At 41.8% G+C, this 20,882-nt stretch overlaps 2 protein-coding genes across 2 annotated transcripts; both read left to right on the top strand.

The window, feature by feature from the left end:
• The first annotated feature begins 1,354 nt into the window (after positions 1–1,354).
• On the top strand, positions 1,355–16,769 carry hfm1 (helicase for meiosis 1). The gene is made up of 41 exons (XM_070973870.1): positions 1,355–1,425; positions 1,521–1,636; positions 1,963–2,272; positions 2,834–3,168; positions 3,617–3,658; positions 3,764–3,834; positions 3,972–4,104; positions 4,430–4,581; positions 4,675–4,752; positions 5,110–5,265; positions 5,549–5,749; positions 5,903–5,991; positions 6,114–6,157; positions 6,292–6,393; positions 7,006–7,151; positions 7,299–7,393; positions 7,528–7,661; positions 7,766–7,813; positions 8,004–8,084; positions 8,217–8,308; positions 8,472–8,578; positions 8,713–8,760; positions 8,907–9,004; positions 9,095–9,229; positions 9,396–9,481; positions 9,688–9,771; positions 9,860–10,017; positions 10,158–10,261; positions 10,668–10,839; positions 10,976–11,055; positions 11,177–11,301; positions 11,515–11,594; positions 11,776–11,891; positions 11,997–12,074; positions 12,702–12,998; positions 13,142–13,223; positions 13,346–13,445; positions 13,742–13,884; positions 14,008–14,042; positions 16,375–16,435; positions 16,688–16,769. Exons 1-40 carry the CDS (start codon positions 1,355–1,357, stop codon positions 16,398–16,400), a joined length of 4,650 nt encoding a protein of 1,549 aa, XP_070829971.1. The 3' UTR covers positions 16,401–16,435; positions 16,688–16,769.
• cdc7 (cell division cycle 7 homolog (S. cerevisiae)) lies at positions 16,580–20,644 on the top strand. Its single transcript, XM_070974086.1, has 11 exons — positions 16,580–16,604; positions 16,688–16,774; positions 16,933–17,068; positions 17,780–17,873; positions 18,052–18,194; positions 18,280–18,622; positions 18,840–18,947; positions 19,327–19,502; positions 19,718–19,800; positions 19,909–20,058; positions 20,226–20,644. The coding sequence occupies exons 1-11, from the start codon at positions 16,580–16,582 to the stop codon at positions 20,642–20,644; spliced, it is 1,764 nt and encodes a 587-aa protein (XP_070830187.1).
• Positions 20,645–20,882: the final 238 nt, after the last annotated feature.

The raw sequence follows: 20,882 nt of genomic DNA, 5'->3' as shown, positions 1-20,882 counted from the left end.
TTTTTTCTTTTTTTTTTGTAGAGGTTGATGGCGGTTAATCACGGTATTAATTAATACCATAAATTGAAACTTCAGTTATTATTTGATTTGGTTTATAAAAGAGCACATTTGGTGCAGCTATTTAAACTTGTCATTGATGCACAGACAGGAATTGTATGTCAACAGAGGAGATATGTTGCCACCGTCTCCCCATGGTCGACTTCTCACAGGTCTTTGTTGCTTTCGTAGCCAGTGATTAGCCGGTGCGGGTCCTCCTAGTCTCGTGTGTTTACACGAGAAAATGCGTTGTTTGAACACACTCGACAGAGTATGAAATGAATTCCACAGTAAACGTCTGCTATCGTCTTGCCCACTCAAATATTGATAAGAATATTTAGCTACAACTAATATTTTAATTAAAAAAAAATCTGGCTTTAGTACTGTCTGTATCGATGAAAATGTTCTAATTAAGTTACTGTTAGGTGGTTCAGCCTCGTGCAAACATAAGGGACAAACTAAAAAGTCAAATGTGGTGAAGTCAAGGGTTAACCTCTGACCTGACTAAACTGAGTTGGACCTATGGAGTTGTTCATTATCACAGGTGGGTACACAACTAGAAAATAACATAGATAACTTTGAAACTGATAAAAGCCCTTGCTTAAACTATGTTAGGCAACTACGCAGCTAACTGAAAACCGTTAGTTACAATTCCCCATTTGGAAGTTGTTAGCTTGTTGTTCACTAGCGCCCCAGCTAATGTTAAAGTTAGCAACGCCTTGGTAGCTAATTGCACTATTTTGGCCATTATTTTGGTTAGACAGTATATTATTTTACTATGAGATGCTTAACCTTCTCACTTATTGTACAAAAACATTCTTTGTATGGCTTTGTTCAGCAGGTGGGCTATTTAGAGACCATTCAGTTCGGTCATGTCTATAAGAAATGTTAAATGCATAAGCCAGATCAGCAGGGATATTGCTAACTAGCTATTGCACGTTTCCAGTTTTTTTGTGTCCAAATATGGAATGTGGTGGGGATTTTCTCTTTAATCTCTCAAATAGTTCAAATCCATACACTACTTGATAATTATATCTAACTAGCTATACACCATTGGAAGGAAAAATATGATATTCCATGTTAGTCTTGTTGCCACAGGCCACAACAAATCTTCAAAAGGCCTCACATAGTAGTATTGACTGTTATATCGTTATATTTATTAAGTTATATTTCTATTGTAAGCACATAGCTGTAAATATAAGTATCTCCGGTTTGTTTTTTCTTTTAGCCAGATGTCCCTAACTAAGACTCATTGGTGACTGATTGACATTGCCCTGCTTTACATTCAGATTTGTGAGTGCCCGCATAATCTGATGAGATGTTGGACTCCAATGACTGCACCTTGTCCTTAGACAACCTGTTTTTTGAGAAACCCATTGTCCACCAAGTGTGAGTACAAAGAGGTGCCCCTCATCTTCCCTCTCTTCTTCCTATCTCAGATGAATAAATGTTTTTTTTTTTCCCCTCTGGATTATATTTGACAGAAAGCCACTACACCAGGAGGTCAGTCCATGGCAGCTGGAAGTGCCTCCCTCTCTTTCTCAGATTCCAGACACTCAGGATATGCAGGAGGAGGCAGAGTTTCTTTCCACCCTATACAGTATGTTATGCTCTGGATTAGGTTGAATTCCTTTTCCCTGGCCTTGAGTAAACTGCTCAGTATCTGGCCTATTGAAGCCCTACCAAATTTAACTGTATGACTCACTGACACAATAGCTTGAATAGGCTTGTAAGCTTTCCCAATTTTCCTTGACTTGCGTAAACAAACAGGATCTGGGTCGTGTGATATATTCTCACAATCACTCACATAGTAAATCCTTTGCATTTTTATAAGCCAGCAAAATAGCAAAAGAGTCAAGCATCAAATTACAGCTACTAACAACTTGGTTTGATGACACTCTCCTTGTCCAATCTTTAATGTCAAAGGTTTTTCACAAAAACCCAAGACGTTCCTGCCTCCTTTCAAGGGATCAGCTGGCCTAAAGGTTTTACCATCAAAAATCAACAGTCCTTACAGTTCCAAGAATGGTGAGACAGAGATTGAAACTCAGGTTGGCAGCAGCTGCCCGAGCAGATCTGATGGCCTTTGGGGAAGTGAAGGGTTCATGGATTACTCTCTGGGTGCCAGTCAGAGTGGCAGGGGTGGAGATGAAACCCTGCAGGATACTGGTCATGCGGCCATCAGCGGGAGGTGTTTGTCTCTGGACCACAGCAGAGTCCCACCTCTACGGAGAAGGCAAGTGTCAGTTATTTGTCAAGATGACATTCACCTGATTGTGAATTAAAGAGCGTGTGTACATTGTTTCCAGACAGCACAAAATGCTAAAAATTTAAGGCCGTAAAAAAGCTGGTCCACAAGAATTTTCTGTCTTCGGAGGCGGATGCTGGTCATAATTTAAAACAAACAAACAAACAAACAAAACTTTCATTTGTAGGCTCAATGTTATTCACTATATAAAAAACATATTTCCGGTTTTCGCTGTCAAGAAATGTAATGTAGTGCTGACTGACTCTTTAAACTCTCAAATTTTTGGAATCCATGATACACTTAGTTAAGATGGTATTGCAGCAAATCCTGAAGAGGCTTGATTTTTACATCAGTGGACAGTTCATAAGAACATGAAAATATGCTAAACCTTCCTGCATGTTAGCCTTGTTGCCAGAGGCCACAGTGCCTGTCCTTCAAATAAACCTCCCAGCTTGCAGCAGCAGCAGCCATAGTTTCCCTCTCACATTCTACCTTCCTCCTCTTTCAGTTCTTTATTCCATCCATATCCTCTCCTTCCTCTCACAACAGCTTGTTCAAGGTTCAGGTGTTGAACAATGGAGGTGACTCGTCAAACACACATGACCTCAGTAGGAGCTGCAGCCAGACAGCATCCAGACCTCAAACTTTTCTCAGTCAGGTTACCATGGCGACAGTGCCTCCTCCTCTTCAGCCGCCACGGGCGACAGTTAGCCAGGCGGCTCCTCCTTTCTCCACTAAGCCCCGCTTCTCACCCCCCCCTCCTCTGGGCTCATCTGCAGCGAGTGGCCGACCCCCGCAGCAGGCGGCACATGCAGAGATGCAGGACAAGGGCACAAAGAGAGCCTTCGTTCCACCCATGACGCCTCAGCCGCTCTGCATACAAGGTGCTGCACTGCATTAACACAGTCACAGACGGGCGCTGTGCTAATATGTTTGTAACACTCATATAGCTTCTGTAAAGTGTTGCAGCTAATGAGCATGCCCATGTCTAGCCATGGCAGCAGCTGCCACAATGTGTTTGGATGTGATGAGGTGAAATGAGGTGAGCTCCCCCCATTGACCGCTCCATTGTAATGAAACATGCTGGGCACTAGGTGGTGAATAGTAAGGCAGTGGAAACAGCAAACAGTACAAACAGTAGAAACCTTTGTAACCATATGCAGTCCGTAGAATATCTGCATTTTTACTTTACAGTCACTACAACTTAAAATCCCTTTATTTTATGGCCTACAGAAATGTTAAACATTTCATATTGACATCAAGGTGAGTGTAATCAGTGAGAAGAATGGCCGAGAATGAACTTGTGGTATGTTTTGATTGTGTACATTTTAGGGTCTTCTGGGTCTGGAGTTTTACGACCAGTTTCTGAAATTCGTATCCTTTCTGTTGCTCCTGTAAGACAATATAATTTAGACAGTCTTTGCTTGGAATGCAATTTCATAAGTGATGTGGTTTGATTTTCTGAATCATGTAATACAGCAGCCAAGTTCAGATCCGTCTTCAGCGAGTTCCCCTTTTTCAACTATGTTCAGTCGAAAGCACTGGATGACGTAAGCGTTACCTGAATGCCTTTATAAACAAAATGCTGAGGATTATAAATAGCATGACAGATTTCATTGTCTTGTTGCAACCTGTTCAGATGTACTGTAGGTGTGAGTGTCTCTTGGAGTTTTTGGTTTGTTCACAGGTTCTTTACACGGGTAAGAACTTTGTGGCATGTGCTCCTACCGGATCTGGTAAAACAGTACTGTTTGAACTGGCCATCATTCGCTTGCTAATGGAAACCTCAGAGCCCTGGAGAGATGTCAAAGCTGTCTATAGTGAGCATACTATTATGTAGACCCTATGAATATACCAGCATAAGTCCAGTCTGAGTAGTGTGTGTATGAGCTTGTGTATCAAAATTTAGGCAGTGGCATGAAATTCTTTACCTAATGAAAACACACCTTAACATCTGTGAAGAGCAACAGTGTTTCAGCACAACACACCTGACTGTAATCATGCACTGGGGCTTTGGTGTTTCTTCTGACAGGCTTTGTGTGTCATTTCCAGAGTGTTTGGATTTTTGATTGAATTATAGATTTAAGGTATTAGTGAGGTACAAAGAACTGTCTTGTAAAAAGATTCACTCTTTGTTCTTGCCAGTGGCCCCTATCAAAGCTCTCTGCAGTCAGTGCTTTGAGAACTGGAAGAACAAGTTTGGTCCTCTGGGACTGAGCTGTAAGGAGCTGACAGGCGACACAGAGATTGATGACTTCTTTGAGATTCAGGACTCCCACATCATCTTGACCACACCTGTGTGTGACAACCACAACAAAAATGATGAGAATCAGAACTAAAATTTGAAGTCTTACTTGATTAGACCATGTTGTCTGTCTTTTTTTTCTTAGGAAAAATGGGACAGCATGACTAGAAAATGGAAGGATAACTGTCTGTTGCAGCTAGTCAGGCTCTTTCTTATCGATGAGGTCAGGGTTTGTTTGTTCTCAGGCTCATTTCTCAGTGTTGATTGCATCGCATAAGCTGTCTGTATAGCACTGTGTTTAATTATGCCACATTGTGTGATGGCACATCATTACCCTCTGCCCTTCATTTCACAAGTTTAGCCATTAAAAAAAATATGGTACATCATGTTCTGGTCTTATGTATTATGACAGTGCATACAACCTGTGTAGTTATTCCAGGCTGAGATGAACCCCCTCATGTTTAGAATGAAATACGGTGATAAAGGACAGCTTAATTTTATTATACCTACATACATACCAGTGTCTCTGTTGAATCTTTTTGTAAAGCCAAGTATAAGATGGCAGATGTTGTTCATTCAGGTGCATGTGGTAAAGGATTCGACCCGTGGTGCCACTCTGGAAGTGGTGGTGAGCAGGATGAAGGCCGTACATGCTTACAGGACAGCACAGAATCCAGAGACAGGCCTCTCTATGAGGTTTGTGGCTGTATCGGCCACCATTCCTAACATCTCTGATGTAAGTGACTGAGACAGAGTCAGTGAAAGAGCACTGCAATTGTTTGTTTAGGATAAGAGAATTCAAATGGCAATGTGGGCAAATCATATATTTCATTGGAAAAATCTGTTGTTTGGAGTCCACTGTTTTGTGACTGAGTCAGAAAAAAGCGTAAAAATAGCATCAAATTAAGAGGGGCACATCACTGAATTAACGCACTGTAATGTATGGACACAATTCTGTGTTTGTCCTGTATTCCAAGTGTAACCTGTGGCTGATCATTGTTTTGTCTGCCTGTTGTTAGATAGCAGACTGGCTGTCTAATGAGAGTGGTCCAGCCACGTATCTCGAAATGGATGAGAGCCATCGTCCAGTGAAGCTGAGGAAGGTGGTGCTGGGATTCCCCTGCAGCCCAAACCAAACAGAATTCAAGTTTGACCTGTCACTCAACTACAAGATGGCCAACATCATACAAACATACTCCGACCAGAAGCCTGCGCTGGTGGTGGGTGTAAAAGTTGGGCCAAACTCTGTGTTCTCTTTCCTGCTTGTGCAGTTGTTTTCTTTCTTTTTCAAGTCATTGAACAGGGTCATTAAGAGTTAATAAGGATGGTGGGGTTAGAGTATGTCATGGTATAATAATTATGTCATTCTGTAGTTTTGCTCTACAAGGAAAGGAGCCCAGCAGTCAGCTACAGTTCTGGCTAAGGATGCTCGGTTCATCATGAGCATTGAGCACAAGCAAAGGTATGTTTCTTACTAATCCACACATACACGTTCTTCTCACATGTGCAATTATTCATCAAAACCTTGTTTTTGTTTAATTTCACTGAAAGCTTGATCTTTTTGTTACTCTGTGATCTGTTTAGGTTGTTAAAATATGCAAACTCTATTCTGGATTCAAAACTGAGAGGTGAGCCCCCTTTTCAAATGTCCAGACCCACCAGATGCAGAATATGAAACCAGTTCCAGCCAAGACCCATTTATTTAATTATGACTATAGCTATCAACTGTATAACAGCATGTTGTGTTTTGGTTGTGTTCCAGATCTGGTGATGTTAGGAGTCGGTTATCACCATGCAGGAGTTGACTTGTCTGATAGAAAGTTGATAGAAAAGGCCTTTACTCTGGGAGACCTGCCTGTCCTCTGTGAGACATTGTCAATAATACAGTTTTATCTTCCTGTAACTGGATATGTGATTATATAAGCATGCAAAATAAAGCTGCCGACAAACAGGAAAGACAAGTGTCACAGCCCAGTTACAACAGCTGAAGCATGCAGTATTTCATATTGTATATCATAATTTCAAGGCCTCAACACAAGCTATGTAAATTACAGAAAGTATGGCTTGAATTACATATAATGCTATATTTCTTTTGCTAAAAGCAATATGCATACCACATCCTACCCATATTGACTGACGCACCAGTTGCAAATGCAGATGCAAACAGGTTAAGATTTTCAGATATGCTTATCACAACAAATGAGACTGCAGAGCAGATAACGGAAGTGAGAACAGGTGTTGTGGTCGGGTGGAGCTGTGTCATGGGAGAGCAGGGAAGGGAGAGAAAGGCCAAGAGCATCTGCTGGATAAGTGGAGAGTAGCAGCGAAGGGCCTGGGAAAACACAAATGTGACTGAGGAGGAGGAACAAGGAGACAGACTGACAAGTGCACAACAATCAAACGATTTGAAACCAGGTTTTTATTGTATTTCATGGCCACTGAATTTGTGCTTGTGGTCTGGTTTTTCATATCCTAGTTACCACCAGGACTCTGGCCATGGGGGTGAACCTGCCAGCTCATCTGGTTGTGATCAAGTCTACCATGCAGTATGTGGCAGGCTCCTGCGAGGAGTACAGCGAGGCCGACTTGCTGCAGATGATAGGCCGAGCTGGAAGACCACAAGTAATGGCAGAATAATAATGGAACACTAATAATGAAATAATGGAGGCTCTTATGTAAACAGCATTTCTTCAATACAGTAAAGTAATTAAGATACCAACAGCTAGTTTTAGGATGATGCCATGAACTAAATGACTTTTCTTCTTCTAGTTTGACACATCAGCAACTGCAGTGATCATGACTAAGTTCCGAACCAAAGACAAGTACATGAAGCTTATGAATGGGATGGAAATCATTGAGAGCAGGTATGACAGCTCAGTCACTTGACATCTCTTCTTCTTCTTCCTCTTTTCTCTGTCACTCTTTCTCTTCCTCTTTCTTACATTGGAGAGAGATTATACAGTAGTACACAAGCTAACGGTATAATTCTTTGCCGCAGCTTACACTGTCACCTGATGGAGCACCTGAATGCTGAGATTGTTCTCCAAACCATCAGTGATGTCAACATGGCTCTGGACTGGATACGCTCCACCCTCCTCTACATCAGAGTCCTGAAGAACCCCACCCACTATGGTCAGAGCTCAAAATACACTCACAGATCAGAGTTAGTGTCTGGCATCTTATGCATTACTGTATGTTGAACTGGTCTGTACATTGTGCTTCAACACCAATTTCAGGTTTCTCCACCAACTTAGACAGACAGGGAATTGAAGCAAAATTGCAAGGTGGGCCACGACTGTTTTTCCTGTGTCTGATGTCTTTGAAGTCACTGAAGTCGCATGTTGCTGTTAGGCGGACACTCTATCACTGAATTTAAATCGTGAAGCTACTTATCTTTTATGCTGCACATTACTAACACTACCCCCCACACTAATGTAGTTTAAGGTGATTGCTGTTTCTCTTGTCCTCTCATAGAACTGTGTTTAAGGAACCTCAACTCTCTGTCCTCCATTGGTCTGATCAACATGGATGAGGATATCAACATCAAACCAGCAGGTAGAGGGGAAATTCACTGGAGATTCACTAGTACAGTATGGTTGTTATTTTCACCTTTAACTGCACTCTTCTTTTTCAACTGAGCTTTGTATTGAAGATATGAAACTGTGAAGTAGTTTGTTTTTGTTGCAGAGGCCGGCAGGTTAATGGCGAGGTACTGTGTCGCCTTTGACACCATGAAACAGTTCAGCAAAGTGGCTGGCACTGAGAACCTGTCTGACCTGGTAGGTCTGCTGATAAGACTGGACAGTACTTGATTAAAATGCAGATGTAGTGACGGTTTGTGTTGTTAGGCAGGATCCCTGCAAAAGGACATCATTTGAATTATTTGGATGTTGTATACGGTAAAGACAGTTTCATTCAGATCAAAAATGGTTGTATGTACAGATTGAGCTGGTGTCGAAGAGCAGAGAGTTCAGCGACATTCAGCTGAGAATGAACGAGAAGAGGCCTTTGAACACTTTGAACAGGGACAAGAACAGGATCACCATCAGGTCAGACATGTTTACAGGGCTGACAGTTGCAGATACAGTATCATAACCACTGATTTTAACTTTTGGATTGCAAATGCGTAAAGGTGAAGGTGGACACATTAGCCATAAATGATATGTTTATGTATTTTTTCCAGGTTTCCCTTTGAGGGAAAGATCAAAACCAGTGAGATGAAAGTGAACTGGTAGGTTTATTCAGTCAGTGCTTTCCCAGTGGACATACAATGCTGAACTAAAATACTGGTTTATGAATTTTATTGCATTATTTATTCTGTTATTTCTCATAGACTGTCCACTGTATATATTATGTGTTCTTTTGCCTCGTCTTTAGCTTGATTCAGGCTCAGCTTGGTTCCATCTCAATTCAAGAGTTTGGACTCACACAGGACACAGCAGCAATCTTCAGGAATGGGATGCGCATCAGCAAATGTGTGTTGGGTAAATTGGGGTTAACAAATAAACAGAGTGCTCTCTGACTACATTTCTTTTGAGCTTTGATTGTATTTTGATCCTAATCAGGCCTGTCGGAGTTTTTGTGTCAGCCATCCAAGACTGGTTTTTCTGCTGTTATCAACTCCCTGATCCTGGCGAAGTGCTTCAGAGCCAAGCTTTGGGAAAACTCACCCTATGTTTCCAAACAGCTGGAGAAGATAGGTGGATACATTACTATGTCCATATGCTGTGCATGTAGACATTTGGTGGTCCTTGGACTCATTCTTGTACAGAATGAATTAATTCATAAACCAAACATTTTTTATCAGATGCACATGCAGTGTCAAACTAAATATTAACATTTGATGATATGCACTGTTTGTTTCAGGCCAGACCCTATCAACTGCCATGGTGAACGCTGGACTCACCACTTTCAGCAAAATAGAGCAAAGCAACCCCAGAGAGCTTGAACTGGTCAGGCTGTGTAATATTTGAAAAGAAAACACTTCTTGATCATTCAAAGCATTTGATTTAACTATTGTTTGAGCTGGATCAGTGGCAGTGTACACAGCAGGCTCTGATGCTCCAGCTGTGATCACCGTAGCTCACAGCTGATTGTGCTGACTGGATTCAGTTAATGTTATGTGAAGCGGCGTCTGCACTTTATTTCTTTTCTTCAGATTCTCAACAGACATCCACCATTTGGCAGCCAAATCAGAGAATCTGTCATACATCTGCCCAAGTATGAAGTTACTTTGGAGCAGGTAAAGGTTTTTTGTCAAAGGGAAACCACATCTACTAGAGCTTTTCAGTTTTAGTCATTTAATTTAAAGGTGCGTCTGTGTCCTGTAGCTTCCGAGGTATAGCTGTGCTATGGCAGAGATTGTGGTAAAGGTGAACCTAAAAAACCAAGCACAGCTGCTGTCCAAGAGAACAGCGCCCGCCCACCACTATGTGTCTCTGATCATTGGAAACTCAGACAACATGGTGGTCTTCCTACAGAAACTCATGTGAGGCTCTCGGCTCCCATCACTTTTGTGGCACTAAACACAACACAGGCCTTTCACCATTACCTAAAACAAAGACAAGCGTGGTGTGAGAATATGTACTCGGTTGATTTTCAGCAGACAGCCTCTTGTCTGTTCTCCAGGGACTTGGTGCTGTTGAAGTGTGGAAGCTGGTCAAAGAAGATTGAGGTGGCAAAAGCCTCCAAAGGAGAGGAGATCAGTGTCAATCTCATCAGCTCAGAATATGGTAAACCATGGAAATACCTTTGCATTTCACAGAGAAAAGTATCCGCAGTATTTACAGATATCCTGTATATCACTTCCTATATCACAGAGGGGGATAACAGTATGTTGTGTTGTTCAGGACAAGCTTTCTGTATCTATAAGAAATATATACCTTGCATTTACCAATTTCAACAATTCTCAAAAATCTGACCTATTTGCTGGCCATTGTCATTTTTGCTGTATTGAACACACATTGTGACATCCATAGCCATCAAATGAAACCACAAATTTTAGAGTTGTCTTACTTTTATATAAAATGTGCATCTTGTTTTAGCGCATCCCACACGCAGACCCCTCGACTGGACTGCCAATAGATGCTGTGCAGGAAGTGCATTGACTTTACATTTGGGCCTTTTCCTCTCCTATAGTGGGCCTAGACATCCAGCAGAAGTTCAACGTGTACTACTCTGGAGCCAGGAGGTTTGGAACTGATAATCCATACAACATATCATATGATCATACTGGACAGAGACCGCAGCACTCTGCTCTGCAACCACAGTCTACAGATCAGGCTGCAGCTCAGTGGGAAAATACAGCTTCATCTGCTTCAAACCCAGGCATGCCACTTTGTTACTGGTGATTTTGTTGATGCTGAAATATGATATATTTCAGTTTAGTATTTCTTTAATGGCAGACTGATAGTTGAGATGTTTTTTCTTTCTTATTTAAATGTGACAGCTTCAGAATCAGACTCAGGCAATACAAGACATTGCAACCACCTCTGCAAGAGTAAGGATCTCTGTGGTCATGACTGCTGTGAGTACAGTTACACATCTTTCATTTGTCTGTGTGTTTTTGTACATTTCTTTATCTATTTTTGTGCCTGTCATTAAAGGGGGCTTCTTCCTCCAAACTGTCATGTGTCTAACCCCCCCAGGTAAAGTAGGTGTAACAGTGACAAGAAAGGGGTCAGCAAATCAAGAATCTAGTTTCTCTTCCTATTTGAAAGACCTGAGGAGCAGGTGTGACACACTCATGCAGACTCCTGTCAAACGACTCAAGGTAGGGTTATCATATGTATGTATATATTTGCAAGCTGCATATGCATCGTGTGTTTTATACTATTGTACCAAATGAGAATTAGAAAAATAGTCCTATAAGACAACTATACTTTGACAAACAGTACAAGTGTCTTTCTTACTTGCTCATGAGAGTCTATCTGTCTATATTACAAAGCTGAACCAGTCTGTGTTTGATGGTTGCTTTTATTTCAAGATTAAAATGAGTGAGACGTCTGTGTCTGTCGACATGCAGCAATTTGCTTTCAAACCCAAAGAGAGGCCACATGTTTCCAGGTATGCCCACCCACATTATAGATGTATTTGATTCATGCGAACATTTGAGTGGTTCCCTTAGCAACTGCTGCAAATTAGCTTCGTAAATGCAGCACTAACATTTGTGTAAATAAGCTTGGTTTCAATGAAATCTGGTGGCCTGATGCTGAATTATATTCATGTCACATTTTAATTGATGAAGGTATGGAGGGGGTCGTTATGAGGCTTCAGTGACCCCTCACACTGAGACGGTGGATCTGGCAAGAGGAGAGTGGGCTCACCTGCCAGACATACTTCATCTGGACAACGTTGGCAGTGGTAAACAAGTGGCACGAAGAAGACAGACTCAATGCACTCCCTAACATCGGTTTCACATGATCTGTCTCATTCTCATCATCACTCATCATTCTCTCTCCTTTTGAGATTATGAAGACAATGTGGGGGACATGCACAGGATGATGGAGGAGCCTGCCCAAACGCCTCCTACATCTCATGCTCACCATCAAAGTACTTATGAGAGGAACCTGTGCACACATCCTCCTCTACTGTGGCCAGAGTCTCCACACACTGGATTATTGCTCCCAAAAAAAGTTTTGTGTGACTGAAAAGGCAACACCCCACCCAAATTACCAACGTGACAAACAGAAGGATATGTTAAGACACCAATGTGACTACATCATTGTGCCAACAGCTCATGATAGGACTTGATACATAATCAAGATGAAATACATTATCAGTGCCTGAAAGAATCACAGAAAACAGTCCCTTTAAATATACACTTGAAAAGTATTTCTTACAAGAAAATATATACCTGACAATGAGATGTACAGCATATTAAGAAAAGACTTTGACCAAATAATAGGAAAAAAATTCATTTGAGAAAATTGAATAGACCCCATTGATTTGAAGGAGGAAGACGTGCTTAATAATCTTAATACTATCATCTTTGAAGAACTAAAGTTTGTAGTGAATGGTAGAAAACATGCAAAGCTACCAATTATGATCTTTAAAAAACCCAGGAGTTCTTATGCAGATACTTTTTTTCAGATTAAATCCAAGAAAGGCCAAAGTGCAGTTAAATTTGATGGTCTATTTGTGCTTTTAATTTAATTCATCTGTGTTTAGGTTCCTCATTGTGGATGAACCCAGATATCAGTGTTGGTGCGAGTGGAGACCATAAACCGCATCTAAACCAGATCAATACAACCAACTCATCCTATAAAAAGAGGTCCACTGGTGTATCTCACTGCCACAATGCACCATCCTCACAAATACCGACTGTCAGCTTTGACCTTGGGAATGAATGGGACGACTGGAGCGACTTTGATGATGAGAACTTAGTTCATGCCAGTGAGACATCATTGGCCTCGTGTCCAACTGATGCTCAGCCTCAAGTCCAGCAGTCTTTAGACTCCAACATGCCAGGTAGCGAAGTTTGAGTTTCTCTCAGTTTACGAGATACACCTCAGAAATCAGGATGGGTGACTAGTTTTTCAACATGAACAAGTCATCGTAATCAAGCTTTTTTGGTTCTGATTTTGATAAGCATGCGTATGTTTCATGTGTAGGCTTTGCCATGACATCATCACCAGTGTTCCTCTTTAACTCACAAGTCAAACCCTGTGGAACGACAGCCAGAACACCACTGAGGTAAGGCCAGACATGCACATATAACCTCCTATAGGAAGGTGTGTGGTCATGTGTGACGTCTACTTTCAGAGGGTACGGAGTGGTCAGACAGTAAAAACGTTGGTCATACTTTTGTGTTTTAGGTTGATTTCACCAACTTTAAGTCCTGAAATCAGAAAACCAGGATCCTCACTGGTCACAGTGAGACCACAGAACAGAATCACACTGGACTGGAAAGGAAAGGTGTGTTTGTGTGCTACTTTTGTTTAGTGGCTACATGCTGATCACTGTTGTTTACATGGTTATTCACTTTACTCAGTAAAATATATATGTTATAATAGTGTTGTTGCTTTGCTGATGGGGTTGGTTCTTTGTGCACAGATATATTCTTTGAGTTTATTAATAGCAAAAGGGTTACTGACACCCAGGTTAAGCCTACTCAAAGGTGCCTGTAAACAGCTTAACCTTTCTAAAAATTTCACTGGTGTGTGGTTAGTAGCTGAGTGATGTGATGTTTGCCTCTCTTCCTCCTTGTGCAGAGGCCAAGCGTATTCAGTGAAGAGGTCACAGTAAAAACACCAGAAGCTCTCCCTGAGACCCACGTGGCTCCACTTACCAGAAGGTTTAATTTCTTTTCAACAACAAGCGTCCCAGCCAGCAGCAGCTCATCTATCGACAGATGGTAGAGGAAATGATCATTTCAAGCTTCTTTTCTGACTCATTACAATATTATTTCTCAGTACACTGAAGCATACCTTTTCAGTCAATTAATCTCTTACTTCTTTTTTTTATCTACTCTATGCAGCAAAGAAGAGGAAGCGTTCCTTGGGATATTTGATGGTATATTTTAGATGTACTGCTTGTCTAACTGTGAATATGTCATAAACATATGACAGTGTTTGTGTTTCATTAGCAAAAATTGTTACCTGTTTTAAAGTCATTATATGTTCATTTGGAGAAGAAATTGTTTCTAATGTTAGTTCTAATTGTTACTAATTTATTTATTTAATAAAGTCTGTTTATTGGATGATTCTGTGGAATCTTGGCCAGTAAATCCACTTGCAGTTTAATAATTGCCAAGTATTTTAGGTGTGTAAATACAGGTGTACTGTAGACATATTTCTGAATTTATCACAGCTCTGTACAAATTTTGAGCCATAATTAGAGAGTGTCTTACAATTAGGAGATCTCCTAAATGATGCTAAAAGTTCCTAATGAAGAGTTTCCTCTTAAGATTTTTAACAAGGCTACTGAGAGCAACTTTTAATAGGAGACCTGTTGATCTGAGAGGGTTAGGGTTAGGGAGCAGTGCTGACCCTGTTTCCATCATCATTATATTTCTGAATTAATTTATTTAGTGTCTACAGTGATTGGTTTCCAGATGACCAGTCTGTGTGAGTGAATGTGAAATCAAGTATTCATTAATACAAGTGTGAAAAGCAACTAGATTGGGTTAGATTAGATTAAATTAGTATTTTTTTACTTTAATTTTTTTTCTTCTTTTTTTCTTTAGATATTTTAGAAATGTGTCCAATTTCATATGAAATAAAGTGAAATATTGAGTTTTGTGAAATCTCCATTTTAAAATGGGGTAATTCTACATTTAGCACATCGATCTCCTTTATTTATTCATTTCATCACATGATTACTTCATGTTCATTTAAGGATAGGCCACAAAACGAACTGATGAGGATTACTGCATATTTCCGTGTGTCCTAATCGCAGAGAGTTGCGCAAACTGCCGTCTCAGGTGTGTGTTGACGCAGCATCAAAACACACACCTCTCATATGCAGCACTTTTCTGTGTCCGGGACGGTACAACCCACAAATGTGGGTTCCGTGCGGTTATTTCACAAGGAGAAGCAATAAGCTGCCTTGCCTTAAATAGACATTTGATGGACTATAGTCGTATACACATGACTGAATTAAAGGTTAGGCCACATTACATTTTGGAACGAACGTGCCGTTATCCGAGAAAATGGTACATTTAATTTGACTTGATTGCCAGAGTTGAGCAATTTCTTTAAAAAGTTAATAATAAAAGAGAAAGGAGACAAAAATAATGACAGGTGGGTGCGTTTGGGAAAATGTTTCCAACAGCAGAATGCAATTAAAGCTGAACAGACAGGCTTTCATGGCACTGGTGCGTCAACGCTGAGATAGCGCCGTATGGCGGACCTCGCCCCTGCGGTCTCCAGCAGATGAAGGATGCAGTACAAAACCCTGTGGCCGAAAGATGTTGTTTGACCACCACCTAGAATATTTCTGTTTCTGTCGGAGCGAAGCGAGGGCGTCCCTAACCTTGCCACTATGTTTACGACCTTCCCCTTAATTAAGAGACCCTCCACAGCTGCGGGTGTGACGCTCCGTCATGAAGGGGGAAGGGTGTCGGTATCGAAGTAGAATTAGGCCTTAGAGTCGTGTACTTTGGGAATTACTCTTAAAACATTGGAATCCCAAAGTTTGTCCCAGTTAGGCGCCGCTTGAGAGTGTTTGGTGAATAAGGCCCAAGATATTACAAGAGGACGCTAACATCGCTTTAGTAACATGTGGGTTTTGGTCTCAGTCTGTGCTGATTGTTGAGAGATCGGTCGATATCGCGTGATTTGTGCTGGTGTAACGCGAGATGTGTCTGACGTCACTTTTAGCGCGGGGTTTGTTGTTGGCGGAAAAGCTCCAACCTGAAAGTCTGAAATAAAAGATTTTATTCAGCCGCAAACTGACAGAGATTTATATATGCATAATTTCCTGATGGAGCTTTAGCTCGTACCTGCACGGCGTGTTTAAGACGTGTTTGTCTGAGAAACTACGGCACTTAACGACCAAAGACAGCGGTGAGTTTTTTTTTTGTTTTCCTCAACAAGCTGCAGTCCGCTAGCCCGACAGGCTGCAGCTAACAGTAGCTTGCTAGTTTTGTTGTAATGAGGAAGGCAAACAGCGCTTCAATTGAAATAATTGTACACATTTCCTGTCCATCTGCCAGTGTAATCAGTGTAATAACCCCTCGTTTAATAAAGTCACTACGACTCTCCATAACCCGTCCAACTTGAGACAGCTTCCTAATGATCATATGACAGTGACTAACTGCATAGTATGGTTTGTAATGAAAATGGTTTAGTTTTAGTCATTAACATTTCCAGCCTCCTGAAGTTTCTGTCTTTGACTTTTTTAGATGGAGTTGTCTCCTGTCTGCATTAAAGCTGACAGAGGGCACAGGAGAAGCAAAGTCCCAAGTAAGTTGCTCAAAAACATATTTGAATCTAAATTCGTAATTATATTAGCATATTATAATTAATAGACAATATGTGAAGGTTGGTTGAAGAAGCAGTATTTGTATGTCCCTAATATATTTGTTTATTTATTTTTTCAAAGTGTGGATGGTGGATGTCACTTTGTGCAAATGTTACCTTTCTTGCTGATCTGAGTGATTGAGGAAGAGAAATTTGTCCATCTATGACAGCCTGTTTGTGCTCGTTTCCTTCCAGGGGATGTGGAGACCGACATTGAGTTTCTCTACAAAGCTGTTCCTCAGCTGGCCAAGGTTTTCCGCATCATAGACAAAATTGGTGAAGGTACATGCTCCGTCTGACTTTTTCCACACCTTCTGAGTTTATGTACTTTGCTTCAAATTAACCTTTAAGATGAATGCAGTGCTAACTTGCTCACCTTGTTGGATTCACTGGAGCAGAAGAGGTGATGTGTTTATGATGTGTGTGAATCTGTGCATCAGGTACGTTCAGCTCGGTGTATCTGGGCGAGGCTCAGATGCGGGATGGGAGGAGAGAGATGTTTGCCCTGAAGCACCTCATCCCAACCAGCCATCCTACACGCATCGCTGCTGAGCTTCAGTGTCTCACCGTTGCTGGGTGAGTCCAGTTATGTTTCTCACATCTTCAAACACATTTAGAGACTTTGCTTCATCTATTCTTTGTGATCTTGTTCAAATTTGAATCTCCTGATTGTGATTTCTATCACCTTTATATGGTTTGCTGTTAAACGTTGTTGGTTAGCAATAAGTATTACATAACTGTAACATAATAAGAAAAAAAACATACTTTTCTGATCAGTTATAATAATAATCAGCCTCTGACGGCGGCTTCAAAAGGAGTTTATTATTCCCTCTGCAGATCTTCTCTGCTGCTGCTTGTGTTATCTGGCTGTGCTGTATGTACTGCAGTTAAAGGGTTCGAGACTTATTTACTTGCTACAGACGTGTTACCATGCTGACGCATAATCCATGTACGAGCTGTGCACTCACAAATTGTAAAATAGGGAATCATAGAACTCTTTGGTATCACAACTGTTTAATCTCTTTGCTTAAAGGTTATTTTTATGCCGTAGCTAATAGGTGTGTGGGCTCTTCGTTTGTCTAACGTGTGATTCAGCTGAACCTACACACCTACGTGCACTGATGAGTGGCTTGGCAAGGAGCTCATTTGGATGTAGGAATGTGCATTCATGTGTTTTCCTTAAAAATTCTTGGAAGTGACTGGCCAAGACTGACATCGCCGCAGAGAAATGAGTTCACTTTTGAAATGAGACCCCCTTCCCTTTTTTTTTTTTTTTTTTTTTTGCAGCGGCAGAGAGAATGTGATGGGGGTGACATACTGCTTCAGGAAGGAGGATCATGTAGTGATTGTCATGCCCTATATGGAGCATCAAGCTATTGTGGTATGCACTTTGTCACACACTGGTTTCTTTTCAGACATACTGAACGTTGCATGGACCCAATCTGTAATGTAATCCATAAAATTTAAATCATTGAGTCGCTTTCTTGATGAAGATCTTGTTTCTGTGTTTGCTGAAATGCCATTTAAAACTTTTGATCCAATCAAAATGTATTCATCAGGACATCATCGGCTCAATGAGCTTTGAAGAGGTTCGTTTGTACATCTATCACCTGTTGAAGGCCTTGAGACACATCCACCAGTTTGGTATCATTCACCGAGACATCAAACCAAACAATTTCCTCTACAACGGGAGCAGCAAAATGTGAGCAGTCCCGCCGGATCATGCAGCTGCATGATTTCATCTGATTGGTCCGTATTTAAATCTCATGTTTCCAATGCGTGTGTAGGTATGCGCTGGTGGACTTCGGCCTGGCTCAGGGCACAGCAGATACCCAGATTGAGCTGCTGAAGGTGGTGAGGCAGAGGCCGTCGCAAAAAGGTGGAGGGTCCACAGGGAAACAAGACACCACACAGCGGAGCAAAGCACCACCTAAACTCCCTCCCAAAACCACCACCGCCTCAATGTTACAACCTCTGCCTCCGCGGCAGTCCACGACCATGCCACCTTCCTCCTCCTCTTCCCCCACCGCCACCACGTCCTCCTCTGCCCCTCGGAGAGCACTGGTTAAAAAAGCACGTTCTGTCACCACCACCGTCACCACCTCCACCTCTCGCACAAAGCACACAAAGGTGTCTGCACTGAGTCAATATTTTGCCTTTTGGTGTTTCTGAGTCTTTTGTTTGTCCATCAAAAGCCAAATTGTCAATTAGTGTAATTAAGGTTTATTGGGTATCACGCACCTGAAGTCTTGAATTTCCTGTGTGGGTCTGTTAAAGCATCTGTGTTTGTCTTCTGCTTTCTGCACTGATGTGTTGGTTTCAGCTAAAATTTGTGTGTTTTCTCTAGGACTTGACGGGACTGCGCAAAGTGTCACGGCCTGTGTTTGGAGAGAGGAACCTGAATAGCTGCACTCCAACTCCATCCACCACCAAACAAGCTGTCATGAAGACGGAGGTAAGCGAGGTGGAAAGCAAAGGTTTGGAAGGATAAGAAGCTTCACTCCTGTTCTTTTTAATATTAGGTGTCGTAACACTGAGTTATCCCACCAAGATGGCAGCAATTACTAATATTTAAAAGCTGTTTATCAGGCTTGCATTGTTAAGGAGAAAATGAAGTTTTGTATTTTAGTGTAGAACATAATCCTGAAAACTTTTTTTTTTTACACTGGAGTTGTAAAAATGCCACTGTGGTGATACGTTTGTCTGACGTGTATCAGTGATATGTGTCGCTGCGCACACAGTATTTCTCATTTTTTTCATTTGCTTTAATGAGACCCTCTTATTTTTCAGTGTATTCTTTCTTCATGACTTCTATCTTGAAATCTTTTGTTCAGCTGGTGAAGCCCAGCAAAACAGAGGACCCAGCCAGCCGAAGGTACTCCTCAGCCAGCCGAGGCCCCCTGCCTGTCAGGACCCAGAGCAACAGTCAGAAAGCTCAGAGGAGCATTCAGCAGGGCCTCACCTGCAACTGCTACTTAACAGAACGTGTCTGCAACATCTGCATGTCCAGGTAACAAAACACAGAGAAGAAGAAAACCTCTTTTTTTTCATTAAGACACTTTTACAAAACACATACATTTAATTTTTTGCTCTTGTTTCACTGATTTTAATCTCAATGAGGTTTTTTATCTGGTTAAATAAAGTGTGTATATATATATATATATATATATATATATACTGATTTGTGTCTTTTCAGTCTCCTGCTTTGTGTTTTTATTAATACAGGAAGCAGCAAGTGGCTCCCAGGGCAGGAACGCCAGGCTTCAGAGCACCTGAAGTCCTCACAAAGTGTCCAAACCAAGGAACAGGTTGGTATCTCAAAGCATGACTACTGTACAGGATTGACAACCACACAAATACAATTTCACTGATGAGCGCTGTTGCACGCTGCCCTGTCTTATCCTCCTGTACTGCAGCCATAGACGTGTGGTCAGCTGGTGTGATCCTGCTCTCGCTGCTCAGTGGACGTTACCCGTTCTTCAAAGCTAGCGATGACCTGATTGCTCTCACTCAGATCATGACCATACGAGGCTCCAGAGAAACCATCCAGGCTGCCAAGGCATTTGGTGTGTATGAGTGTTTTTTGTTCCGCTTCTGTTTTTGTGATTAATCCAGCAACGCAGTTTGTCACCACAGACTGTAACAATGTAGGAGAAATTAGTTGAACATCACTGTGAGGTTTGGAAGCCTCTGTGCAGAGAATGAACCTGTTTTTGGGCTGAACCTCATTCAGGGAAGGCAGTGGTGTGTAGCCGGGAGCTGCCTCGACAGAATCTCAGGACGCTGTGTGAGACGCTGAGAGGACGGAGGCCGTCACCAGACGATGAAGTCACACCACCTCCTGAAGCCAACAAAGGCTCCACCGCCAGCCGTCGTCACAAGATCCAAGATGATACACCAACACGTCCCACTGAAGGAACATTCAAGCAGCACAAAGAGAGAGCAGGTGAAACTGTCAGAGAACATTCAGGGAGCACAGAAACCACTAAACAAAGCTCAGAGACAGACTGCAAGGTGGCGGAAGATGAGCGTGGCTGGGACCGAGTTCCCGATGAGGCCTACGACCTGCTGGACCGGCTGCTGGACCTGAATCCCGCCACCAGGATCACAGCTGCTCAGGCCCTGCAGCACCCACTGTTCACAGACCTGTGAAACCTCAGCGGGACTGGGACTGCTGGCTCTCTCAGCTTTGGTTCATACTACAAAAGCTGCATGAAAAAAGGTGTTACACTTTATATTTACTTGACAGAGTTTACGTCTGTCCCCAGAAATGATTCTGCTGCTGTGCACCAGATCTTATAAGCAAGGTGGAGAAAAGCTTAAATCCATTGTGGACAAATCACCAGAACAAGAGAACAGAGATGTGGTACATTTCTGTGTGAGGGGGTAA

The sequence above is a fragment of the Chaetodon trifascialis genome, chromosome 11 (genome assembly GCF_039877785.1).
Source record: "Chaetodon trifascialis isolate fChaTrf1 chromosome 11, fChaTrf1.hap1, whole genome shotgun sequence".
Taxonomy (NCBI): Eukaryota; Metazoa; Chordata; class Actinopteri; order Chaetodontiformes; family Chaetodontidae; genus Chaetodon; species Chaetodon trifascialis.
This window is presented reverse-complemented; position numbering and strand designations above follow the sequence as displayed.

Coding starts and splice junctions, on each gene's coding strand:
- hfm1 (XM_070973870.1), top strand. CDS start 1,355: ATGTTGGACTCCAATGACTGCACCTTGTCCTTAGACAACCTGTTTTTT. Junction 3,835..3,971: donor AGTCGAAAGCACTGGATGAC/GTAAGCGTTACC, acceptor GTTTGTTCACAG/GTTCTTTACACGGGTAAGAA. Junction 8,085..8,216: donor TATCAACATCAAACCAGCAG/GTAGAGGGGAAA, acceptor TTTTTGTTGCAG/AGGCCGGCAGGTTAATGGCG.
- cdc7 (XM_070974086.1), top strand. CDS start 16,580: ATGGTGGATGTCACTTTGTGCAAAT. Junction 17,069..17,779: donor CAGTGTCTCACCGTTGCTGG/GTGAGTCCAGTT, acceptor TTTTTTTTGCAG/CGGCAGAGAGAATGTGATGG. Junction 18,948..19,326: donor AAGCTGTCATGAAGACGGAG/GTAAGCGAGGTG, acceptor TCTTTTGTTCAG/CTGGTGAAGCCCAGCAAAAC.